The sequence below is a fragment of the Quercus lobata genome, chromosome 1 (genome assembly GCF_001633185.2).
Source record: "Quercus lobata isolate SW786 chromosome 1, ValleyOak3.0 Primary Assembly, whole genome shotgun sequence".
NCBI lineage: Eukaryota > Viridiplantae > Streptophyta > Magnoliopsida > Fagales > Fagaceae > Quercus > Quercus lobata.
The window spans coordinates 24,874,063-24,891,317 of record NC_044904.1 but is presented as its reverse complement, the minus strand read 5'-3'; the positions used below and the strand labels follow the sequence as shown (position 1 = coordinate 24,891,317).

Below are 17,255 nucleotides of genomic sequence, written 5' to 3'. Positions count from 1 at the left end.
TCATATAGCTTGATGTCTTGAACCCCCAGAGAGTCTTTTATTTGAATTTGAGTCTCAGTAGGCGTGGATTTACTAAAGAACAAACCAGTTTTGCATCTATTTAACATCTGCCCCGAAGCTCTTTCATAACAAGTCAGCAAATTCTACACCACATGACACTCGGCTAGGGAAGCTCTACAGAAGACTACGCTATCGTCTGCAAAGAAAAGATGTGTCAGTCTAGGACCTTTCTTACATATAGAAACACCCCTAATGAGGCCAGCATCAGCAGCACTTGCTAGGAGGCCATGAAGGCCTTCCGTGCAAAGAATAAATATGTATGGCGACAACGGATCGCCCTATCTAATGCCTCTGGTTGGAAAGATTGTATTCATGGGTTCCCCATTAATCAAAATAGAGTAGCTAACCGTCGATATGCATTCCATAATTAATGCCACCCAAGACTCACAAAAACCCATCTTTTTCATCAGAGCTTCTAAGTAAGACCATTCTAATCGGTCGTAGGCTTTGCTCATATCCAATTTGAGCGCCATGAACCCGGATTTCCCAGTTTGGTGGTGTTTCATATAGTGCAGGGTCTCAAAAGCCATGAGGACATTATCAGTGATGACTTTCCCTGCCTGGAAGGCACTTTGATTTTCAGAAATGATAAATGGTAGAACAGATTTGAGCCTATTTACAAGTACTTTTGATACTAACTTATATATCACGTTACATAGGCTTATCGGCCTGAATTCAGTGATGCTTTCAAGAGACTTAACTTTCGGGATTAAGGTGATATTAGTGTGGTTTATATCCTTAGGAATCTTACAATTATAAAGGCAATCCAACACAGCATTATAAACATCATCACCAAGTAAAGACCAGAATGAATGATAGAAAATCGGAGGCATACCGTCAGGGCCAGGAGCTTTAATGGGGTCCATCTCTTTAATTGCTGAATCCACTTCTTCTCTTGAGAACGGTTTTGAGAGTTGGACGTTCATGTTTGCAGAGACCGATGGGCGGACTGCATCCAGAATTTCATTCATGTCCGATGGGTTGGAAGAGGTGAATAGGGTGTTATAGTATTCAACGGCTATCTCCTTGATCTGACTCACTTCCGAGCACCACACATTGGCATTGTTCTTTAGGCTGAGAATTCGATTCCTCCGATATCTGTGGGAAGCTTTGCTGTGGAAGTAGCTGGTATTTCTATCGCTGCATTTCAAAAATAAAGCTCTAGCACGTTGCTCCCACATTTGACTCTCTTTGTCAAGTAAAGCATTCACCTCCGATTGTAGGGCCTTAACAACTTCATAATCACCTCCCCCTCTAGCAGCTGCAAGTTCAGCTTTTGCAAGCATTTTACTTTTAGAATCAATCAATTTCTTAATACAACCAAAAGATTGTTTACTCCAAATTGAAAGCCTATCACCACAGAGTTTGATCTTACCTGCAACCTGGGCCATGGTAGTATCCGGAGAGGAGTTGCCTCAAGCCGAGATGACAGTATCAGAGCATCCCCTGTCGCTAAGCCACATTTTCTCAAATTTGAAGGGTCGACAAGGCTTAGGGAAGATACCCTCCGGCAACACAATGATAGGTCTATGGTCCGAAGTGTGCGAATGAAGATGTTGTACCTGAGTTCCCGGGTTGGAAGCAAACCAAGAGTTGTTTGCTACTGCCCGATCAAGCCGTTCCAAGACCAAACCCCCCTGGCGTTTTCCTTTCCAAGTATATTTCTCCCCTCTGAAGCCCAAATCCATTAGACCGCACTCATCCAGGACTTCCCTAAACTCCCTCATCATTCGATCTTGTCTCGGACCCCTGCCCAATTTTTCGTGCGCCCACATTATTTCGTTGAAGTCTCCTGCACAGAGCCAGGGGAGGGAGATACGACGGTGCAGCTGGCGAAGCAGCGCCCAAGTTTCTTGCTTCCTTCTAGAATCCGCAAAACCGTAAATACCGGTAAAGCGCCATCGATCCTCGTCGGAGTTCCCAACGATCTTATCCACATGGTTCGGCGAGGAGGAGATCACTTCGATATGGACTGTCTTCTTCCAAAAAAGGCTGAGACACCCAGTACTGTTGATCCGAGGGACAATCCATGCATGATCGAAGTTCAATTTATTACAAACAAAGTGAAGTCTTTCTTCATCAGCCCACATCTCAGCCAAAAACAGGGCCACGGGATCTTGTGCTCGGACTAAAGCTTCGAGCTCATGAACGGTGCGCCGGTTCCTAAGCCCGCGCACGTTCCAGCATAGCCAACTCATGGCTGCTAGCGAGGCTGGGAGCCAGCCGCCGCCGATGGGAGATTGTTCTCATTGTAAGAGGGAGTTTCAATAGCTCTGCGTTTTGGGGATGAAGAATAGTCTGGAAAAGGAAGGGAGATTCTCTTACCAATAATGGTGTTTGCTTCTTGTGGTTCTGAGATAATGGGAGGCCTTTGGATCTGGGTCCATTTCTTCCTAGCTTGGGCCTGAGTGGACAATGCATGAGGATCAAGGTTTGTGATATCACATAAGGGAGTGGTCTGGGTGGGCTGGGCTTGCTTCCCGTTTGTGGCTGGGTTGGAGTGAACAGAGGGCCTATAAACCTCAGCAATTGTATGTTCCCGCCCATTTGTATTTGAAAGCCCTTCTTGCACGTTCCCACTTTCAAATTGATTGATATCTTTGTCAATCTCTCGGATTAAGTGCTCAAAGTCTTCCTGATGAGTGGGTTTCCTAGAAACGTCAGGTTCTGTCAAATCCAAGACGTCCGAGGCAGCACTTGTACCCCCGTGAGTAGCGAGATAGCCCAGGTTAGCACAAGGACCATTAGCTGGCGTCGGGCGGTTGTCTGCTGGTTCAGCGACCAACGGCCGGTTCTTTTCGTAAGGATGAGGTGTCGACGTTGAAGCATTTTGAACCGGATTTTCCTTTTTCTTCTTGGCAAAAAAACCTAGGACCTCCACTACATTTTTCCGCGCTGCTACAAACGGAGGGGCTCTCATCCAAGCCCCAAACTATTGGTCTTTCTGCTGGAGTGAGCCCTCGCTATCGATCCATTTCTCGCAGTCTCTATCGGAATGAGTGAGTCGGCCACACCAGTAACAGAGGTTGGGGAGTCTCTCGTACTTAAAGGAAACCCAGCAATCTTTGTCATCATCCAGGGTGATGAGCCGACCACGGCAAAGAGGTAAAGAAATGTCAATGGACACTCTGACTCTAATGAAGCTACCGCCGTCGCATTCAGGGGGATCCTTTGGGTGTTGTATAATCCCAATGGTTTCACACATCTGTTCTGCAACTTCTATTTTCCTGTAACATAATGGTATATCATAGACTTGAACCCAGAAAGAGACTTTATTGAAATTACACACCTCTAGTGCTGACTCCTTACTGAATTTTGAAAAGGCCATTAGATATTTGTCAAAGCACCACGGTTCCAACGATAGAATTCTTTCCACTTCTGCTTCATTATCAAAGGAGAACAGTATAATATGATCTCCATTATTCTTGACGCTAAAACCCTTTTTTGATCTCCATAAGGGCGAAAAGGTTCTTGCTATGGCATCAATATTCAAAGCACGCTTAGTGAAGAACTTAGCTGCAATGGTGAAATCATTTGCCGCTTGTTCTTTTTTCAGTCTAAGACCTGTACCCTCTCTATCTGAAAGGGAGAGAGAGCTCCAATGTTTTGTGAGGTCGTCCATTCCACTGTAAACTATGCATATAAAATAAAAGTGTTTCCCAAACCCCTCGAAGGATTAATACCACTAGCCTTGAGAAAACACAGTTAACTCAAGGGACAAAAACTCCTTCCTAGGAAGGGACAACAGTGCCACACTACAGCAGAGTTCTCAGGGAGAAGCTTTGCTAGAGCGGGCAACCTTATAAGAATAAATAAATAAAAAATGAAAACCAACTTTCCAGATCTATTAGTATTAATCATTGATAAGTATAACAATATAAAAATCCGATGACAATACTAATATCAATTCATTCAAATCATATAGACATTTACAAATATAAATCACAAACAATATCGAATATCACTACATTGGAGAAGCATTAAGCCCAATCTCCAATGGCAAACATTCCCAATTGGCAACCTTGTTGCTCTACTTTGCATCTTGTCTTGAAGGGTAATAAAGTTCAGCTACCTAATCGGATTTTTGGCACCTCTTATCTCTAGTCATAAACCCATCTACACCATCTTATAATTTCCTCATCTTCTTGTGATCAACCCAATGTGTGTTTTGAAATTTCCGGAGGTTGGTGAAGTGGACGATGGGGGCGGATCGGCAGAGTACAAAAACTTCTAATCTGAGTTATCATGACTTTTGAGTGGAGTTGTGGTGTGCCTTTATATTAGAACCCCTTTCCCTCCCCCTTGTGTTTGTGTGTGTGTTTGTTTCTAAAAAAAAAGAATGGGTAATTGTCTCACATTACTTAAGAAAGTGTGTTGTGTGTAATATAACTTACCCCACCTTCCCTTAAAAGTTACCGTGGCTTTTGAGTGGAGTTGTGGTGTACCTTTGTGTTAGAATTCCTTTCCCTCTCCCTTGTGTGTGTGTGTGTTTGTTTCTCAAAAAAAAAAAAAAACTTTAGAATTACTAATTTTAATTTGGGGTTTTATAAAAAAAAAAAAAAATCTAATGTGGCAATATAGTTAGCAGTTGATGTGACAAAAAAAATCATTTTTTTTATTATTTCATTTGATACTAGCTTTTTCCATCTAAGAGATAATGACAAAGATCAAATTGACACAACATTAAAAAAGTTAGAGACTAAATTTACACAATTAAAAGATTAAGAATCAAATTGAATTACAGTGTAAAGGATAAGGACCAACCTTGTAATTTACTCAAAAAAGTAATATTAAGAGCGCAACAAAAAATTAAAACAATTTTACAACATTCATAAATTAACATGCAAACTCGCACATGGGTTTACCACAATCTTCAATTTTACTTTTTTTAATAACTTGGCATGTTAATTTAAAAATGTTTTGAATTTTTTTTTTTTTTTGTTTATGGCTTTTCTTTAAAAGAAAATGATATATATATAAATTTTTTTTTTTTAGTTACAAAAAGATTTAGGGAGAATTTTCCTTCTCAAAAAAAGATCTATAGAGAGAATATGACAAGCACGTGACTTTCATTACACGCTTGTGCGGCGAAACAGAACCGGGTTCGTTTCCTACCAATTGTCAGAACTCGAAACCGATTCCAGACGGTAATAATGGACCCTTATCTTATCACAAGGACGGTAAAAAGTAAAAACCAAACTCAAAGATCACATCTTTACCAGTTGCTTCCATAGCAAGCTCCTAACCCTTAAATTTTTCCAAAAACCACTCACAAAACCCTAATGCAAATTCTCAATTCTTAAATCACGTTCACGATGGACCCAGACATTTGCCGATGGATTTCCGAATTCCTAATGCGAAGCACGGCGCCAGACCACGTCATCAAGAAGCTTCTCCAAGTATTACCGGTCTCCGGCGCCGACTCTCGCTTCAAGAAGACCGTCCTCCTCCGCACAATCCGGTCCGAAATCGCCGCCGCATCGGTTTCCGAAACGACGCTCCAGACATTGGAACTGATCGAAGAAATGGATCGAAGCGAGGGGGTCGAGGTCAGAGGCTCGTTGAAAGCGGCGTACTGTGCGGTGGCGGTGGAGTGTACGGTCAAGTATTTGTTGGGAAGCCCCGACAAGCACGGGGAGTATTTCGAGGCGGTGAAGAGGGTGTGGAGGGGCAGGATTGGTCATTTGGAGAAGTCCGGGAAGAGCGAGTTGGTTTCGGACGAGTTGACTCGGTGGAGGGAAGATTTGGAGGAGGCGCTTTGGGAGGCCAATACGGCGAAGAGGTTGATGAAGTTGAATACGAGGACCGAGGCTCTGCGTGCACTTAGGGTTTTTTTAGGAGAGGCTTGGGCGCTCATGGGGCCTTCGTTTCTCGAGTCCGCGGCGGCGTTGATAGAGCCCTCTGATTTACAGAATTTGAGTGGCGATCCAATGCCTGCCAACAATGCCGGTGGATCGGCTGCTGCGACGGTTGAAGCAGCCGAGCCTGCAGTGGCGGTGGCGGCGGCGGCGGCAGTGGTGGAATCCGGTAACGTGGGTGAATTGGGGGTGGAAGAAGAGGTAGGGGCGACGCATCGGGAGCCGACAGTGAATGGAGAGGGAAGTCGAGAAATGGGTGTCAATGATAAACCTGCAGGGAGAGGTAAAGGTACATTTTTTTTTCTTCCAACTTTACTATGTGTTTTGGTTGATATTTAGTGTACAGTCATGGTGCTTAGAAATTGAGGCTTATGTATGAAGCTGAGATATGACACACTCTAACATAACATATATGCAAAAAGAAATCAAGAAACAGTTGTGTAGAAGTAGAACAGAAAATGCAAAAAAGAGACAGCTAGATAAGGCCAATGAGATCAACTGAAATATCGTAAGCAAATGGCATGGAAAGACAATGGCTTCTTATACGAACAATTTCCCTCCTCTGAATTTAAAATAAATAAATAAAACCAACATAAACTTAATGGACAAACTTTGGCAAAAATGAGTATAGAAACTTGTAATAATTTCCATTTTTCCTCAAAGTTTATTCCAATCATGTCCTAAAGTTTCCACTTCTTGTAAGAATTCAGTTGAAAATGAACATGAGAAAAACTCTCAAAGAGATGAATATTCCACAAATTTAAGAACATTAAGGTAATCTAGAGAATGCCTTACAACAGTTAGAGAAAAATAAGTCAACAATTGCAATCACCTTAAGAAGTTTCTACAACAATTCAAGAGATATTCAAAGTTCGTTGCTTATCAAAAAATAAATAAAAAAAACAATTCAAAAGATATTTTCTAAGTGTGTGTGCAAAATGTATACAGCACCTTCTCTATTATCAGTGATAACCTCTGAACATTTCCAATGAGAGAAATAATTGCCCTGTGCCGAAGAAGGTTCACGGCAGCAATTTTCTCTAGTTCCTGATAAAAAAAGAATGGTATGAGATGAGGGAAAAAAATAAAAGCAGTTGCAAAGAAAAAAAAAATACACAACTGCTCTGCAGATTAAAATACTAATAGTACATATAGTATGATAGGCATGTTATATGGAGCAGAGACTGTAGTTGACTTTATGCATGCAAGCAATGATTTGCAAGAAAACCACAAAATGCCTGGAATTAAGGTATGTGCTAATTGAAATTGTAAATTTAAACAAGAAATTGTAATACAAACAAGATACCATACGCTTGCCTTCTGAATCAGCTCTCTACTCCAAAGCTTTGATGGATCCAGTGTCAAGGAAATACTAACTTCACTAGTAGCTACAACAACTCATATGCCGAAATCTTCCAATATTGAGAATATGAAGCTATTCTCAATATTTTTGCTTGGACATAAATCATGCTAAAATGAGATTTTGAGTCAACAAAAGGCTAAACAGCACTCAATCATTAGCTTCTCACCTTAGCAAGGAAGCCACGTTGACCAAGCTCTCTAGTGCTAACAATATCCAGCATAGTTATATTCCGTTTCAAAACAATACTAGACTGCCTGCAATTTTACTACATTGTTCTATTGCGCTTGAGCTATGGTCTATGGTGTTCACCTTGTTTGGTATTTACTGGGTAAAGCCAAAGACTGTGGTGGAGTTTTTAGCATGTTGGCAAGGAAAGTTTGGTAGTCATCGCAATAAGAGTACATTAGGGTTGTAAGAGTTTTTAACCCTAACAGGAATATCACCTTCTCTAGCAGGTCTCATGGACTGCGGATGCAAGACCTGCAAAATAGGGAAAGGAGGGAGAAGATGACTGTCTAAATATCATGTTTATCATAAATTTTCTGATTATCTTTAGATTCCAAGAAGCACTATACTACTTCACAACACTGCTGAATGAATGCACTCAGCTCTATCTATTAACAACAACTTAGCTAGCGTGCAAAATTGATAAAATATGGAGGATTAAGATAAAAACCTTAGGTTGTATAAAGTATCTCAAGTGATTGGAGATAAGAAATGCAAAAATAACCTAATGCTACACGAACACTAGCCATGCGATGACGAAGAAACCAAAACTTTTCAGATCTCATATAAGTTTAAGAGCATGCAATATCCAATTTAACTAGTTGAAACAGGGTCAAAACCATGAAATAACAGGTAAAACGCAGGAAGTCAACTCTTGTGCACCCATGATTGGACTTTTGTCAGGTTGGAGTAAAAAAATTGCCATCTCTATTGGCAGTTCAGCGGGGCTAAATGAGAATTTTGTGCTGTTCATTTTTTTTTAATGGTTCAATTTCAAATTGATTTCTCAAATTTCTCTTTTATGTCGATTCCTATCTGCTGCTCTTGTCAAAGCTATCAACTTTTCCTAGTTGAGGTTTGGTTAGACATATACGTAATTAAGGTCATCCTTCTACTTGCATGTTTCATGATCAGACTAGTCACATCTTAAGCTTGTTAATGACATTCTTGAGCTTTACATTTATATAGCTAAGGATTCCTTTTTCCCTTTTGATTTTTGGGTTTGTCGTTCCATATTACTCAGAAATACATAAGGGGAATGTGCTTCCTAGATGCAAGCACGTTACTTGGCATAAACGCTCTAAAGGAGGAGTTAGGATTACTACAGAAGTGGACAAAGACGCATCACCTAGCAAATATGATTCCTTGCCTACCCCTGAAGTTAATATGATAAAAGAAGCACTTAAATCCAGCTCTTTGGAGTTAAAAGCAGTGGTGAAGGACCCACTTCCTGAAGCATTACATTTGTCTGAAACCATAATAGCTGACATGGTGAAAAAAGATAAGAGACATGAACCTTCTGTAGAAAATCAAAGTGAAAAAGACACAGATGCACTCAATCCATCTGTTGACAAAAGCATAGCTGCACAAACTACTGACTCTGGTTGTGGAAATCAGTCCTGCATTCCTCAGAGCAATGCTACGCGACCAAGCTTAATGGAGCGGAATGGCACTGCCCATACTTATGAGGTATGTGGTCTATTTTTGTTATTTCAATTCTTGGTTTGTTTTTAAATAGTGTGGTAACTGGGGTTAATATATCATGTTACATGCAAATAGTCAATACATCATGTGTATTATCTAATTCATATACGAACATAATGCAGATTGTGTCATTTTTGAGAGTTGTCTTATGTCTGGCATTGACTTGCATTTTCTTGAACTCATCTTAATTATATGTTACAGCATAATCAGCTATTTTTTCTTTTTTTTTTTTGATAAAACAACATAATTAGAGGTCAGGCCTTGGTGCGATGGCAAGTGTCTCCCACCAAAAAAAGTGCCAAGTCATGGATTCAAACTTGGGAATTAGCCTCCACAAAAAATTGGGTGTAAGGCTGTCTACCATGATCTCTTCCAGACCTTGCAAAAGTGTGAGATTTGTGCATTTGGTATGAATTTATTAAAACAACATCAAAAGTGACAGGTCATGGATTCAAACTTGGGAATCAGCCTCCACAAAAAAATTGGGTGTAAAGCTGTCTACCATGATCTCCCCCAAACCTTGCAAAAGTGTGAGATTTGTGCATTTGGTATGAACTTATTAAAACAACACAATCAGCATGAGATCATCTTTTTTTTTTTTTTTTTTTTTGATAAGTAAAGGAAATTTTATGGACAAAGTTTAGCTACAAAATTGGTTGTAGTCTAAGGTTACAACTTTGCGCAATATCTTTTTATTGAAGGTGAATTTTGATAAATCCATCATTGGATTACATCTTCTTCTTATATTCTCTATACTTGCAAAATTTCTAGAAAATTAAATATCAATAGCTATGTTTTTTTTTTTTTTTGGCATGTATCAATAGTTATGTTATCAATAAATTATTTTTATTGCAAATTTTTGTAGTTTAAAATTATGCACAAAATATAAGCTTATAGATCATATAGTAAATAATATCCGATTAACACAAAATTTAACATGTGTAATAAGAGCATAAAAAACATGCAATTTAACGATTAGATTTTTGAAATATGTAGTAATGTTTGTTTTATTAAGTAAGGTTGTAGTTTTAGGCTACAACCAATTTTGTAGCTAAACTTTATCCAAATTTTATTCATAGTCTTAAGGAGTCACCCAAGTATAGAGGAAGTATACAGCAGGGGACCAAAACAATCAAATACATAAATTACTAGCATCCATCAAATCATAGACCGAAAAGATAGAATGACTTTCTATGATAGACACCTAATCCAATCGAGTTTTAAAAAACAACAATTTTAAATTGGCTATACTTCCTTTCAGAATCTTCAAAACACCAATTGTTTCTCTCTTGCCAAATGCACCACATCAAAACAGCTATCCAGATAACACCATTGCGATGATGACCAAAGTTTCCTTACCAACATACGAGGTCAACTACAGTCTTTGGCATTGCCCAGTAGATACCAAACAAGGTGAACACCATAGACCACAACTCAAAAACAATAGGACAATGTAGTAAAAGATGATCTACCGATCCTCCATTACTTTTGCACGTATAACACCAATCTAGAATCAACACCTTCTTCTTATGTAAATTATCAATAGTCAAAATAGTTCCCAAAGCTGCGGTCCAAACAAAAAATGTGATGATAAATGATTATTGAACTACTTGAATCCTGGTTGCCCCTTTCCATTCTCATATAGCCTTTTTTATGTTTAAGAAGCAATTTTTCTCCTGTTCATTTATGTACATTGTTCATAGTGTGTCATTTTTGAAAGTTGTCTTATGTCTTTGCAGTGGGATGATTCAATAGATGAGTCACCAGGAGGAATGACCAATCGTGCAGGTAGGCTTCACCTACCTAGCCCAAAGAGAAAGATTGTTTCTCCTTTGAAGAAGTACGAGGTTACAAAGTTTGTTAGGAGGAGAAAATTGAAGAGATGGAGTTTATTGGAGGAAGATACTTTAAGGACTGGCGTGCAGAAGTATGTGCTTTTTCTGATTATTAAAAAACATCAGTAGAGTATATTTTTGAAAACAGGATTTTTTATAGACTCAAGTTTCAGTTATAAATAAACTCTATATCCCTTAAAAAAATGTGGATCTTCATATTTCTTTTTGTCATGTTTCCTGTTGAAGGTATGGTAAAGGGAATTGGAAGCTCATCTTGAATTCCTATCGCGATATTTTTGATGAAAGAACAGAGGTAATTTGTTGTTGTACACATTTGCAATGTCTTACTTTGCTTTCCAAGTATTTATACTCTGTATATAAGTTAGAGGTCATTTTTTCAGGTTGATCTGAAGGATAAGTGGAGAAACATGACAAGGTATTGATCCCACAAAACAGTCTTTCTTGAGTCTCAACAGTGATACCTTGTAGTTTTCATGACTGAGTTATATTCTCCTGTTCATCTGATTGCTTCATATGTTCATACCTTAGCTAGGTTATACAACACAAGTGATGTAGATTAAACGTAACTATGTAGTCTCTTCCTTTTGGATCCTGTTTCACATGTATATATTTTTTCCCCATGAATAAAATGTATGTCTTTTGGCATTTCTGCAATCATGGCAAACTTTAAATTGATGGAATGGCCTAAAATTCAAGAACGGAAGTTTTTGAAGTGATTTTTACCATTAATTGCTTACTTTTCTGCAAATGTATTTGTTGTTGCTGTTGTACGGCGTACCACTATTAGACATTTAAATTGTACTTATCTGTTTCACATTGTTTGAAATGTGAGTATGCCCCATACTTCAGTGGATATGGCTTCAGGTAGTGCAGCTAGGAAGTGGATGCACTTATTCAAAATTTAAGGCTCAAGTTATACATGCCTTTTTTGTTTTAGAATTGTGTCCAGCAAACTCCTTGGTGAGCAGCTGAGACTAGCAACTGAGGCAGCAAGATCGTTTGTACGCTTAGGTTGGCACTTGCAGCCAACTCTGCTTCCTTATTTTTACCAGGCCAGAATTTTCCTCCAAATCAATTTGGAGGAAAGTACCTAAGCATTGCATGACAAGTAGATGGTCTTATAAATTACTACATGGATTAATAAACTCTTTATAATCTAGTTTAGAGGAAAACTTTATCCATTCTCTTTGGAATTCGTTTGGCTTCCCTCTCTCACAATTTTATTTACACATCCACTTGCCATCGTTTCAGGCTTTCAGCCATTCTTCTTGGAATTGGCTTGGGAAGACTGTGGCTCCCACCAGACTTCATTTTCTTTATAAATGTGCTTTATGCTATGTTATCTTATGCCACTCAGATCACAACCTTTAGCTCTGCACCCCTGTTGTACACTTTTACTGAACCAAGTGTGACACTAGCATTACCTACCAGATATCTTTTATCCTTCCATGTTTGAATGGTGTCGTTTAAATATTATTAAGATGATCTAAGCAAAAAATATTGTCTGACAAGTATAAATCTTCCTTGGGCTCTAATATTTATTTGGTAAACTTACCGTTTACCTATTGTTTCGTAATAAATTAACCTTATAATATTAAAAATAATAAATTAAATCTTGATATTTTAAAAAGTAATAAATTAAAGGATAATGTTTGGTTACAAATTTGGATGTAACCTAAGGTTACAATTCTGACTAAAAATAATAATATAGTTACATATTTTGAAAATTTAATTGTTAAATTGCATATTCTTTATTGGATGTTATTTACTATCTTATCCATATACTTATTTTTTATGCATTATTTTAAACTAAAAAAATTGAAATTTAAACATTTGATTAATTACATAGCTATTGAGCCTTGATTTTCTGGAAATTTTGTAAACATGGATGATATAATAAGAAAATGCAATACAATAGTGGATTTGTCAAAATTCATATTCAATAAAAAGATATTAGGCTACAACAAAATTTGTAGTCAAATTTTGTCCTAAATTAAATCTTCCCGTTTTAAAAGAAATAAATTAAATCTTGAATTTTTTTTTAAATAGAAAATAATTCTTAACCCATTTAAGTGGTACAGTACTATGCATGAGATTTAATATAAGTTGGAAATTTACTAGCAGATAGAATATGCATGAGATTTAATATAAGTTGGAAATTTACTAGCAGATAGAATATTGTCATATCGATGATAATTAGAGTCCTATTATGTCTTTGCCTATAATTGATGACGAAAAATATCTTACCCTTATCAATCATATGTAAGGATGAGATAAACATGTGAGAAGTTTGGTGGATCACTTTGCAATCAAAAAGCAAACAAAGTATTTGATAACAACAATAGAATTACTTTAATTAAGTTAGCCAAACTAAATAGCACTCACTTCTTATTTGTTTGTTTGTTTGTTTTTATTTTATTTTATTATTTTTTATTATAGATTTTGATTATTTGTGTAGGACCAGCACCACGTTCATTAATCATTATAGTGAACCCTCGGAGCTGCCAAAAAACAAAAAACTTTATATATAATTTTCTGCTCTTGTTTTGACCCGCCTAAAAATAAAAATTTGACCACCTGAATCCTAATTTTTTAAAACCCAACTAAAATAAGCTTAAATTTGATCATCTTAATAATATTTAGGCCTTTTTAAACACACAAGAAATATGTCCAATACAAACCAATTTGATCTAATATCTGGAGGAAAAAAAAAAAAAAAAAAAAAAAGCTCAACAATAAAGATAGAAATGTGTTGAGCATCTCCAACAGTCTAGCTAAATACAAAATACTCTCTACTGTAGAGAGTGAAACCATAAAACACTGATCCAATAGTTTCTCTAAACCTCAAAAAGTTTTTTTGCTCATGGACAGTACCTCTCCAAGCGGGCCTTAAGGGTTACTGAAGATTAGCAATTGAATTTCTTTTATTAAAAAATTCCAGCATTTGAATATTATAATAGTTCTTTCTCTTTCTTCTTTGTTTTCCTTTTGGTCTCACACACTCTCCACTTCTTCTCAAAAAACAAAGGAAATGAGGAATTTTGCCTCTTGGTTTCTTCTTGATTTCTTCTCAGCACATGTGAGAACATAGGCTCAACCAACAAAATCAAACAACTGAACAAAAATAATAATTATTCTATCATCTCATAAAACCAATTTAATTAGAACTACAAAACTAAAATCAGAACAACAAAAAATCAAGAACATGAAAAAATAATAAAATGGAAGCCGATTTGATCCAATCTTGATTGCATGCACTTAGCAGTGGGAGGAGGACAAGCGTGAGTGAATAGGTGGTGATGGTTAGTGAAAGCCAATCTAACTTGGCTAATCTTTGCTAATTGAGTGACTCTTATCTCTATTGGCATTTGGTCGATCTCTACTGACCTTCGCAAAGGTCATTAGCTTGAGTGAGGCAGGCCTTCCTCGAGGGTGTAGTGGCAGTATGGTGGAGCAGGCCAACGATTTCTCTTCTCTTCTCTTTGCACTCTGTGTGAGTGTGCGCTTACGTGTGTGTGTGTGTGTGTGTGTGTGTGTGTGTGCACGCGCGCACATGTGACGATAATGAAACCAAAAGGAAACTGGAAAAGGATATTCTTCATTCTCTAATTAAAATGTGTGGTGGATTTTTTTTTAATGATAAGTATAGTAATTTTTTTTTAAAGAAAATTAAATATAAGTTTACGAATAATAAGAATAAAAAATCCATTAAATTAACATTAGATGAGTTTTTCTTCAAATAAAATAGAAATGTTAATTGATAAGTTAATGAATATTAATAATTAAAAGATAAAAACAAGGACAAAATTAATAAATAAATTAATTCCAAGAAAGTTACATAAATTTGATAAATTCTATGTAATTTGAAATTTATCAACTCTATGTTAGTCTTAAAATTTATCAATTCCATTTGAAATATGTGGCTATTGAGAAATATTACCATTTGAAAATGTTTTCATTGGAAGATTTAAAATATAGCTGTAAGGACACAGTTTGTAGCGACCCAAAAAAAATATTGGGTTCGTACGTTTAAGGGCCCGAACAATATCATTTGTAGAGCGTGGGCTTGAAAGGCTAGGCCTGGGTCACTGAACAGTGGTTAGCCATGGTTTCTATAGAAATTTACATGAAGGTGAACTTGACGTATCTAGCAAGACCTTCTTCTGATGCGGCACGAGTGGTTCCGGTCTTTAGACCTCGTCTGAGGAGCTTAGTGTTCTTATTATTCTCCTTGTTTAAGACTTTCCCCCCCTTCCATTAGTTCTTTTTCCCTTTTATATTAACATTTACCCTCCTTCCAGTGTCCACGTGTAAGTTCCACTTTCTGGGGTTAAGACTTGTCCTATCAGCCCATACCTAGAGTGGTTGGGGGTGGTTGTAAAAGTTGAATAGCATGGTGAAGAGTATGGACCTGTCAGACGCAGAGTTCTTTATGGCAGTACTGGCAGCTTTTTCACTTGGCCTGTTCCTGCACTGAGCTCGTCCTTTCCTTTAGGGACTTTATGGGGTGCCGAGCATAAGATCGTCCTCGGCCATATCCTTAGGCCTTTTTTGGACTTTCATTATACGTCATCGGCTATAGTTCTCCTTGGCTCAGGCCTTGGGCCCTAAAGTAAAGTGGGCCGGGGCCACAAATTCTCTGGCCCCACAATAGCCATTATAAATTTGAAAAATATAGCTGTTGTGAATGAATAGAGGAAGAGTAAATAATAATAATAATAATAATAATAATAATATTATTATTATTATTATTTAAATGAGATAGATAAATGATAGAAAATCTATTGGAAAATGTATTTGAAAAAGTAATAGGTAAAAGGTAAATGTAATTGTTCACTCTCCAACTAATACAAAATTTTGGAAAAGTTGCTAGAAATCTCTTAAACATCATGAAAAACTCATTTAGATCTTAACAAATTTGAAAGAGATGTAACTAATAAGATTAATAATGAAGGTAATGTGAATTATTATTAAATATTTTTTAATTATATATTAAATATTATTATAAAATTCTTATAGCTTTTTTTTAAGATCATCATGCCATGTAAGATAAAACGTGGCTCTCTAGTGTTATTAGGTATTAACTATCTAAAATAAACGTGAAAAAATAGGTTAGAATTCGTTGACTTGACCTGAACCTGATTTTGTTTACCTGAATAAAAAATGGGTTGACCTGTGACTCGACTCGTTTTTTGTGGGTGAACTTGACCTGTTATTTAAAACTTTTTTATTTTTATTTTTGGATAAAAAACGTAAAATAAAATTACGATATAGTTGGTTTTCTTGTTTGTTATGGGTTTTACATTGCACAAGCCAAACTCAATTGACAAATATAATGCATGTGGTTTTTCTTCTTCTAGTAAACATCAAATTTTAAAAAAAAAAATTGGATGAAGCCATTAAAAAAAAATACATTTATTTATATTTAATGTTGTCCAAATACAATGGTCTCAAGAAAGCAATTGAGACTTTTATCTAGTTGCATGCAAACAAATTGAAAGATGATGATTACGGGATTCTTCTTGCTTGAATAACACAATAAGTAAAGATTTTTAGATATCAAATGATCAAATACATATCAAGATAATATGATCGTAGTAGACTTAAAAGCATATGTTTGAAATTATAGACATGTATGAAAAGTATTTATAAATGATTGTAGTAGACTTAAAAGCATATGTTTGAAATTATAGACATGTATGAAAAGTATTTATAAGTGTGAAATGAGTAAACCCAAAGTATATCAATGAAATTTGCATAAATTATGGATGCTTAGGCCTATTTTTTAAACAATCCATAGTCAAAATAAAAGATGATATTTTATGGAGTGTATATTGCTTATCAATAACGTTATATTTATAAAATAAATCATGTATAAATAAATTGTGGGGGGGGGGGGATTCGAGGATAGCACCTTTGATGGACCACACCTGAGAGGCGTGCGATCCCAACAGGCAAGCACTAGGCTGGGAGACCTAGTATAGCTTGAAAGAGGGGCTTGGACAAGGGCCTTTAACAACCCAATAAGGTGTCTTGGGTGTGGACCTCCCAAGGTGAACGAGAGGAACCTCACCCCTAGCTGGGAAGTATGAATCGAGAGAGGTAATAGTGGCTAGTATAGGAGGAGAGAATGGGAAACTTCCCAAGGAAGCACCCATCACTTTGCATTGAATGCCCATCACCCACTATGTCAGCCATAGTAATGGCTGAAGGATACCTAAACAATGTCAAGACAACCTGTAGTTCACTTAGCACTTCCTCCAAAGGTGATACGAGACAAGTATCTATGGGAGATCAACCACCATCCATGTGGAGGGCCAGGGTGAAAAGGAAACCATTATAAAAGGAGAGGGGATCCCATTGAACAGGGACCAGAACTTGGAGAAAGAGAGAAGATGCCCAAACTTG

The 17,255-nt window shown here is 37.1% G+C and overlaps 2 protein-coding genes across 4 annotated transcripts; one reads left to right on the top strand and one right to left on the bottom strand.

Annotated features, from left to right (window-relative positions):
* Window positions 1-1,475: 1,475 nt before the first annotated feature.
* Window positions 1,476-2,258, bottom strand: LOC115951389. The gene has a single exon (XM_031068611.1). The coding sequence runs from the start codon at window positions 2,256-2,258 to the stop codon at window positions 1,476-1,478; it is 783 nt and encodes a 260-aa protein (XP_030924471.1).
* Window positions 2,259-5,154: 2,896 nt separating this feature from the next.
* On the top strand, window positions 5,155-11,501 carry LOC115984658. Of its 3 annotated transcripts, none has more exons than XM_031107691.1 (5): window positions 5,155-6,207; window positions 8,531-8,976; window positions 9,243-9,338; window positions 9,434-9,539; window positions 10,731-10,810. In XM_031107691.1, the coding sequence occupies exons 1-5, from the start codon at window positions 5,376-5,378 to the stop codon at window positions 10,736-10,738; spliced, it is 1,488 nt and encodes a 495-aa protein (XP_030963551.1). In that variant the 5' UTR covers window positions 5,155-5,375; the 3' UTR covers window positions 10,739-10,810. The 3 variants fall into 3 exon arrangements, with proteins under 3 accessions (XP_030963551.1, XP_030963546.1, XP_030963541.1); XM_031107686.1 differs by lacking the exons at window positions 9,243-9,338; window positions 9,434-9,539 and adding exons at window positions 11,073-11,139; window positions 11,228-11,501 and having other exon boundaries at window positions 5,169-6,201; window positions 10,731-10,918; XM_031107681.1 differs by lacking the exons at window positions 9,243-9,338; window positions 9,434-9,539 and adding exons at window positions 11,073-11,139; window positions 11,228-11,501 and having other exon boundaries at window positions 5,170-6,207; window positions 10,731-10,918.
* Window positions 11,502-17,255: the final 5,754 nt, after the last annotated feature.

Coding starts and splice junctions, on each gene's coding strand:
- LOC115984658 (XM_031107681.1), top strand. CDS start 5,376: ATGGACCCAGACATTTGCCGATGGATTTCCGAATTCCTAATGCGAAGC. Junction 10,919..11,072: donor TTAAGGACTGGCGTGCAGAA/GTATGTGCTTTT, acceptor TTCCTGTTGAAG/GTATGGTAAAGGGAATTGGA. Junction 11,140..11,227: donor TTTTTGATGAAAGAACAGAG/GTAATTTGTTGT, acceptor TCATTTTTTCAG/GTTGATCTGAAGGATAAGTG.
- LOC115951389 (XM_031068611.1), bottom strand. CDS start 2,258: ATGAGTTGGCTATGCTGGAACGTGCGCGGGCTTAGGAACCGGCGCACC.